This window comes from Brachyhypopomus gauderio, chromosome 1 (assembly GCF_052324685.1).
Source record: "Brachyhypopomus gauderio isolate BG-103 chromosome 1, BGAUD_0.2, whole genome shotgun sequence".
Classification (NCBI taxonomy): Eukaryota; Metazoa; Chordata; class Actinopteri; order Gymnotiformes; family Hypopomidae; genus Brachyhypopomus; species Brachyhypopomus gauderio.
In genome coordinates, this window is record NC_135211.1 from 15700961 (window position 1) to 15709054 (window position 8094).

The following is an 8094-nucleotide window of genomic DNA, read 5'->3' on the forward strand; positions in this document are numbered from 1 at the left end:
ACTAGCGAGTTCCAATGTTTGTTCTGACTGATTATTATTAATTATAATATTATTAAGTATTAATTTGAAATACCACTTCAATTGACTTATATATTTTTTTGGTAGATTTTCTCCTCGTCTTTTTTCATCATTTTTTTGATAAACGGTTTATAAGGTGACACATTAAACCACTCTGTCCTACTTGAGCGGGAGCTGTTGGTGCAGGGTCAACACTCACTCCCTTGTGCCTGTACATGGCTCAAGATTATTACAGAAACTCTGTTCCACAGTAAGACAAGCACCAAGTCTCTTTGGGATCTCTAATCATCTAAGCTCCCCCTTTTGAAGAATAAAATGGTACAGTCTGCTCTGATGTCTAAGTCTGGGTTTATTGGTGGATCCTGCAGGGCTGTCTCAGGTAGATAAGGTGGTGTCGGAGGTGGATGACATCAGGCTCTGTGGGACGTCCTCGGGCAGGTCCCGGGGAGCGGCGTACTGTACCACGTTGGGCAGGCCCGACACCACGCAACAGCTCAGCGCACTCCGGAAGACACCCATGTCGTGGACCTCATTCCTGCGGGAGGCACAGGGGAGCACATGGGTTCATGGCACCGCTCACTCCACTATCAAATATGGCACATTTCATTACATTACATTTCATTTCATTTCATGTCAGACAGGTGGGAGCTCACCATTCTTGCGTTTTCTCATCGTAGCACTCCACGTTAAAGGTGGTGGTGAAGCCGTTGTATCCACCGACCACAAACAGGAGGTCTTCGACCACCTGTGCAAAATAAAAAATGTAAACATTTGGAACTTTAATATGTTTAGCCTAAATAACCTAAAAACGTGATCTGAATATCTTTTTAGCATGATGCCTGTATCTTAAATATCTATTAAAGGGCGACACCATATGTAATACTGTCCCAGTCATCAGCCACTATGAGTGTGTGTGTATGAGTGTGTGTGTGTATGAGTGTGTGTGGATGTGTGTGTGTGTGTGTGTGTGTGTGTGTGTGTGTGTGTGTATGAGTGTGTGTGGATATGTGTGTGTTGTCACCTCAATGCCGAAGTTGCTGCGTGTGTTGATCATTGCGGGCATGACTCTCCAGGTGTTGGTCATGGGGTTATAGGCCTCCACACTCCGCAAGCGATTGGCCCCATCAAACCCCCCCACCTCCAAAAACAGAAAAGACAGGGCAGATGTTCATTTGACTGTGTCATTTTATAGAGTGAAATGACTTTAATTATAGTTCTTATAGGCAGACATTTTGAAGATACTCCATCAGTAAAAATGGCAAATGACTGCATTATGCTACTATGTGTTATATAGAAGTGAATGTGTGTGTGTGTGTGTGTGTGTGTGTGTGTGTGTGTGTGTGTGTGTGTGTGTGTGTGTGTGTGTGTGTGTGTGTGGTCCGTACAGCGTAGACCTGCTGGCCATAGGTAATCACTCCCACTCCACTGCGTCTGCTCCTCATGGGAGCGATGAGACTCCACTGATTCATCTCAGGGTTGTAGACCTCCGCCGTCAACAAACACTCATGTCCATTAAACCCTCCACAGATGTAGACCTGCCAATCATATACACACACAATGCTGACTGTGTCAACCTTCACTGTCATACAATGTGGGCTACACAATATGATCTTTAAAGGAACATTTCAGTGAAAAATCCAATACATGTGTGGTGTCCACCATTTCTGAAGCCATGAGGCTAATCTATCTAGCAAGTATTGAACGCCATTTCATTCTAAAATCTTCATTGACATTATGTAAACTACATTGTTATGCTTCATGATTTCATATTTAAATAAAACATTTAGTTAAAGAGCTGAAATAATCCAAAGGAACACATTTAAGTTTAGGATGGAACTACTGTATATTATCATCTGTCTTACAGATGTAAGAATATACTCTAGTGTATAGTGGGGAATAAACTCAAGTATGTATGTGAGCATTTGTATGCATTGACATGCAGGCATTTCTCAGCTCACTGGTTTGGTAGCACTGAAATTGGTTGTGTGTGTGTGTGTGTGTGTGTGTGTGTGTGTGTGTGTGTGTGTGTGTGTGTGTGTGTGTGTGTGTGTGTGTGTGTATGTGTGTGTGTGTGTCAGTATGTGTTGCCACCTTGCCATGCAGTGTGGTAGCACTAGCATCACTGCGCCGTTCATGCATGGGTCTGATCATGCTCCATTGCTTTGTTGCAGGTTCGTAGCACTCTGCCGTGTTGAGGCGTATGTGGCCATCAAAGCCGCCCATGGCATAGATGCAGTCGTTTAGCACAGCTACGCTAACGTAGCAACGTGGAACATGCATTGATCCGACCTGCAACACCCACCCACCATAAACAACACATACACAACAATATAAACACTATAAACAACACATACACAGCAACCTAAAAACACACACACACAAACACTAAAAATGCACACACAACAATCTTGCACACATACACACTGTTACTGACCTCATGCCAAGTCCTGGCCACAGGGTCAAGCTTTCTTACGCTGCTGAAGTAATCAACACTGTCAAATCCTCCCACAATGTACACAAATCCATTCAGGTATGCTGCTCCGTGATAGGCTCGTGGACTCTCTTCCTCCAGTGTCACATTACTCCAACACTCTGCCCTCGCATCATAAGCCTCGATGCTATTGGTGGGACCACCACCACTCCAACCGCCTATAGCTAATAAGATGGTGTAGGGCAGGCGTGGGCGGGACAGAGGGTTTCTGAAGTCAGAGTTAGACGCTCCATTCATGTTCAGGTCGTACATGGCCTTCAGCGCATTGATGATGATCGGCTTGCAGTCCTCACTGTCTTTCACTAAAGCATTGCCCTTGACGTTGTTCATGAAGTACTCTGCTGTCATCAGTGCCATTCTCACCTGGATAAAAAAAATAGACTTGCCTTGAAAACTATTACCATTCTTACTTCATTTTATAATGAAGACGTAGACATGTAGGACATTATGCCAGCAATACCACTTTCAGACCTTTGACAACAAGACAGCAATGTATTCCTCCCTTTCCTGAGGCGCATGTGCGACCCAGCGCAGGACGGCCTCAAACACCACCTCTTCCTGTTTGACATTGAGGTCGTCCTTCTCAATGATGTCACACAGCTGGGTCAGCGGCACCTCCAGGAACTCTTCTGACACACGTGCGACCTCTTCAAAGTGATGAAGGACGAACAGGCGGGCTTTCTGCAGCAGGTCCGGGCACCAGTAAGTGTCAGCCAGTTTACAGATGCCTATGCAGTTCTCCACACCCATCTGAGCTTCTAGGAACTGGCAGCAGGAACGTACGAGGCCCGAGACTAAGAACTGGTCTGCAGCTGCTAACAGCTCCTCCATGTTGTCTTCATTTATGGGCACTGAGTGTGTGTAGGCATAATCAACAATCAGCTGCATCATTTGTGGGGAGACACCAGGGATGTTGTAGACGCGCTTCTCTGGAGGGCTCCAGCCACCGGTGAACAGTGTCCTGTGGAGGAAGGATACAGGTCACCCTTAGGTGTTTGAGTTTGTACTTTGATGCCTTTGGAATGAAAAAAAATGTAATCTATTTATTTATTATTCTTATGTTCTGGATCATGAAGTGGGTGCTGGGGGAAATGTAGCTTCATGGGCTCACTGTGATCATAATAAAACTTCACACTGAAAAATAAGCTGTACAAAAAACAAAAATATATTTACAAAAATATATGTGACAATCATTGGCAGTCATAGAAAGTTCTTATGAACAAATTCTAACAGAGAAGTGTTAAGATTTTAAATTTTAGTTTGTAGGAATGCTTAAGTGGTTATCCATGCCTACATGTTTCACTGGGGAATGAATATGAGATGACATACAAGTCTAAGTGAAGTCTCCCAGTCATCCAGCAACCAATCAGAGAATGCATAAATACATACACGAGTTCCAGATTTTAAATGAAGGTCTGGCAGAGTCTGCCAGGAAGCTACAATTGGGCTGAGGTCTGGTCTTTCAGCAGGACAAACTGCCAAGTTAGCATCCATCAGTGGGTTCATGATAAAAGAATCAAGTTTTATCATGTCCATCTGAATCTCCTGATCTGAACCCTACCGGAAACCTGTGGTGTGAATCCACAAGCAAGGACCCAGGACTCTGATCTAGAGAGGTTCTGTACAGAGGAGTGGGCCCAGGACTCTGATCTAGAGAGGTTCTGTACAGAGGAGTGGACCCAGGACTCTGATCTAGAGAGGTTCTGTACAGAGGAATGGACCCAAGACTCTGATCTAGAGAGGTTCTGTACAGATGAGTGGGCCCAGGACTCTGATCTAGAGGTTATTTTCAGAGGAATGGGCTCAGACGCTTGTCCTGGGCTCTCTCACTCCATCTAGCTTTACTGGTGAATGGCTGCTGTTATGTTGACTTAGGAAGGCTGGAGGCTACATAATAAAATTTTAAATGTAGGATTGTCTCACTTTTTATCTGATTTTGAGAATGATGATCATCTTAGTCATTGAAATTTCACTAAAAGGTTATTAAGATTAGTTCTAATCCTAATCATGAAATCAGACTTTTAAACTATTAAGTTATTTTCCATTTATGGAAAAATTTCTTATGGAAAAAACATTATCTTATATCCAATACATTTGGGGTTAATAACAACTAATAACGATACAATCTTTTTTAACACTAGAAATTAACATATGTATATCAACCTCTGAAATAGGCCTCTCTCACCTGAAATAGTCACTACAGACACAAAGGACGTTCTTGTGAGCACTGATCTCTACATCGTTGAATTTGAGGATCACGTCACAGAGCTTTCCCTCCAAACGAAGATCGTTGAAGGCAGTGCAGGACATAGCACTCATTTCGTGAGACACCTCTGCTTGCTCATTCATTGTCACCAGTTTTAGACACGTGTGAGTTTAACTAGGACTTCCTTCAACACTGTTAAGATTGTTAAATAGAATTCTAATAGCCACATAGGACTCAAGAGAGTTCCGGAATGAATCTCTATTACATCATAGTAACAATATGTTGATGAGATGAGCTTTATAATGTGCTTCATAAGGTCTGTCTTGAGTGCCTAATTTAAGACCATGACAGAGTACACATTTCATGCAATAGCCAGTACCATAATTTCAGATTGAAATGACAGTTACAGTTAAATGGGAGGGGAAACATAATTGATTACAAAATTGTAATTACCTAATTGTAATTACCTAACTATGTTATACTTTATGTAGTGATTTAGGTTTAAATGAAATTATCTGAAATTCAGATCTCTTGTAGATATGAGTGAGCTGGACAAAGAAAAAAATCTGTTTAGTTAAAAATTAAGAAATTTCTTCATTACATGATCTGTTTCAAATGGAAATGAAATTATGTTTGTATGTGGGGTCCCAGCTTTGTATAAACTACTAGCCTATATAAGTAGGACAGTTTTAACTGTACGAAAGAAGATTGACACTGACCTCTCTCAAGACCCGGGTACCTGATTTGATGCTGTTCTTTTGGTAATGTGGGAAAGTTGAGTATTATACATTTTAAATAAAGATTACAAACTTGGGAAAGTCAAGGGGTTAATCAAAATATTATAGCCAGCACAAGGGAGCTCAACAGAATACCAGGAGCCACCTGTGAGATTAAGAACACTTTGCAACACTTTGCAACACATATTGTGGAATAAAATTGATTGGGAACCACCCATAGCAGAAGCACAAGATGTTTTCTTCTAAAGAGGAGAAAGGGTCATGGAAAATAATTGGCAACTAAATACTGTAGAGTGTGCAAAATAGATCCATGATTGCTGCAAAAAAAAAAAAAAATACACAACAGTAAGTGGCACATGATTTGGGTGGAGTGACCAATGTATAAGTGTCTGTTTTAACTGTAAATTGTCAGATCTTATTCCCTCTTAAAGGAGCACAGTGTGTTGTGTTGTGAGGTCTCCGAAGATCTTCGTTTGCAAATAAAACCCAACTGATTTCTGACTCCAACTGATTTCCTCTCTACACATCAAATGAACACGCAAAGTGATAGTCACTTCAAAATTAATGAACTTAATATTGACAACTAAGACAGTGTCAGTGGAGACTTCTTTATCCATCATCACAGCATTGCTACAGAAGAATAAACCTCAAGCTAAAGTAAGAAGATTATTATTTTAATTGGTTAATACAATACACTATATGGATGAAAATTTTGGAACACCTACACATTACACCAGGAGAGGGCAATACATTTTTCCAAGGCCATAAAAATTACAATGATACAATGAAAATGTGGAGGACAGAATTATATCATTATTTAATGAACTTGTGGTTGTTTGGCTTTGAAGGTTTTTGCAATTTTAACAACACTAACATCACATTGACCACATAGCTGCCAGCTCCTCCGTCATCTCAAAGTTTATCATTAACCCACATATAGCTAAAGATCAGTAACCAGGCTGCATCATCACAGCCACACATATAAGGATCACTAACTGGACTGTATCATCACAGCTCCACATATATAGATCAGTAACTGGGCTGTATCATCACAGTCCCACATGGGATCACTAACTGGGTTGTATCATCACAGCTCCACATATATAGATCACTAACTGGGCTGAATCGTGATAATATAATTAATTACTTTTCCTGTCATTACAACGCCGTTGACATTACTGGTCATTAAAAGCGGTGCGTTACTATATATATTGATATACTAACAGTAATCTGAGCGGATCCCTGCCCAGGCTAGTGAGGAATAAAAGATCTCGATAGGTCACAGTTCTCGGTGTAACACCTGTTTAACTTAACAAGTCAGTAAGCGATTGGCTAAGGCAGCATTATGGTAGCCAATCAGAGCCAATGTTTTTACACGCGCGCCGAAGCACACCAGTGACACGACACAAAGGGAGAAGAGGCAGAAATGGCGAATCAGGAGCAAGACGAAGAAAAAATAGCACTTTCAAGGTGGCGATATAAACATTATTTAAGAAAATACTTGAAGTTCCTGATTGTCTACCAGACTGGGTATTTGATTTATTTAATTAAGAATAGAAGTTTTATTGTTAAGTTTACTTCTGTTGTGAACAAACCAGTTGTCTCAGGTTGAGAGAATGTAATTTAATTTGATAGATGTAAATGCACTTTATAGTGTACCTGTTTACTTGTGCTTTTTTTTTTTTTTTTTTTTTTTACAAAGATTTGGGATTTTAAAGGATTTTATCCTGCACTGGTCTGTTGATGTGCAATAAATATCAAAAGTTAAACACCTTTTTGATCTACTCATTTCAACTGACTGTGAAAACTGCTTTTTCAAAAAATCCTTATTCATTAGCATATAACTTTTTTTCTGTAATGCAAATAGTTACTTTCCTTGGTAACGAGTTACTTTTATTATAGAGTAATTCAGTTACTAACTCAGTTACTTTTTTGAACAAGTAGTGAGTAACTATAACTAATTACTTTTTTAAAGTAACGTTCCCAACACTGCTTACCACTTACCATATAAATACTTAAAATGCTTTTGTACTTACCCAAAACCTTTTTTCATCAGCTTATCAAAAGGATGGGTGCAAATATTTGCTTGAATATTTATAGTAAGAAAATTGAACTACAGAATTTTGTTGGATATAATTGTAATAACTGAGCTTTTTTTTTAAACTTTCCAGATAGACATAGTGGGCAGGGGTGTGCAGTGTTTCTCTGTCTTACTCTCTCTTCTCTCTCATTCTCTCTTTTGTTTTCTCATGCACTCTTTCATTCTGCCTGTCTTACTCTGTTTCTCTCACAGAAATGTCACATACTAATGCACACACAAGTTAAACCACTCTGACATCACTGTTGGCATAAAGAAGCCCTCTCTTTAGTAGCCAAACCACAGTTCAAAATCTCCCCGCCTGGAGATCATTTAAAATCCATTAGTCAACCACACTCTGTTGAGTATCCCCTAGTCCTAGTCTGTTCTTTACAGCATAGAGGAGTGAATGAATGTTGCTCAACTGAAAGACAAAGGAATGCTATTTAATCTCAGTCTCTCTCTCTCTCTCTCCCTCTCTCTTATTTCAATTGTAAGGTTAGGTTATTAAGAATTATGATCATCCAGGAAACATATTACTCTTACTGTAATGTGTCAAAGTTTG

The 8094-nt window shown here is 40.2% G+C and overlaps 1 protein-coding gene across 1 annotated transcript; it reads right to left on the minus strand.

Moving 5' to 3' along the window:
- Nucleotides 1-278: 278 nt before the first annotated feature.
- On the minus strand, nucleotides 279-4937 carry LOC143526805 (kelch-like protein 10). Its single transcript, XM_077021476.1, has 8 exons — nucleotides 4695-4937; nucleotides 2981-3470; nucleotides 2453-2872; nucleotides 2110-2307; nucleotides 1404-1553; nucleotides 1040-1156; nucleotides 672-763; nucleotides 279-553 (listed from the first exon to the last, which is right to left on the minus strand). The coding sequence occupies exons 1-8, from the start codon at nucleotides 4856-4858 to the stop codon at nucleotides 394-396; spliced, it is 1791 nt and encodes a 596-aa protein (XP_076877591.1). The 5' UTR covers nucleotides 4859-4937; the 3' UTR covers nucleotides 279-393.
- Between the last annotated feature and the right edge of the window lie 3157 nt (nucleotides 4938-8094).

Coding starts and splice junctions, on each gene's coding strand:
- LOC143526805 (XM_077021476.1), bottom strand. CDS start 4,858: ATGAATGAGCAAGCAGAGGTGTCTCACGAAATGAGTGCTATGTCCTGC. Junction 2,873..2,980: donor TTGCTGTCTTGTTGTCAAAG/GTCTGAAAGTGG, acceptor TTTTTTATCCAG/GTGAGAATGGCACTGATGAC. Junction 554..671: donor GATGAGAAAACGCAAGAATG/GTGAGCTCCCAC, acceptor TGCCTCCCGCAG/GAATGAGGTCCACGACATGG.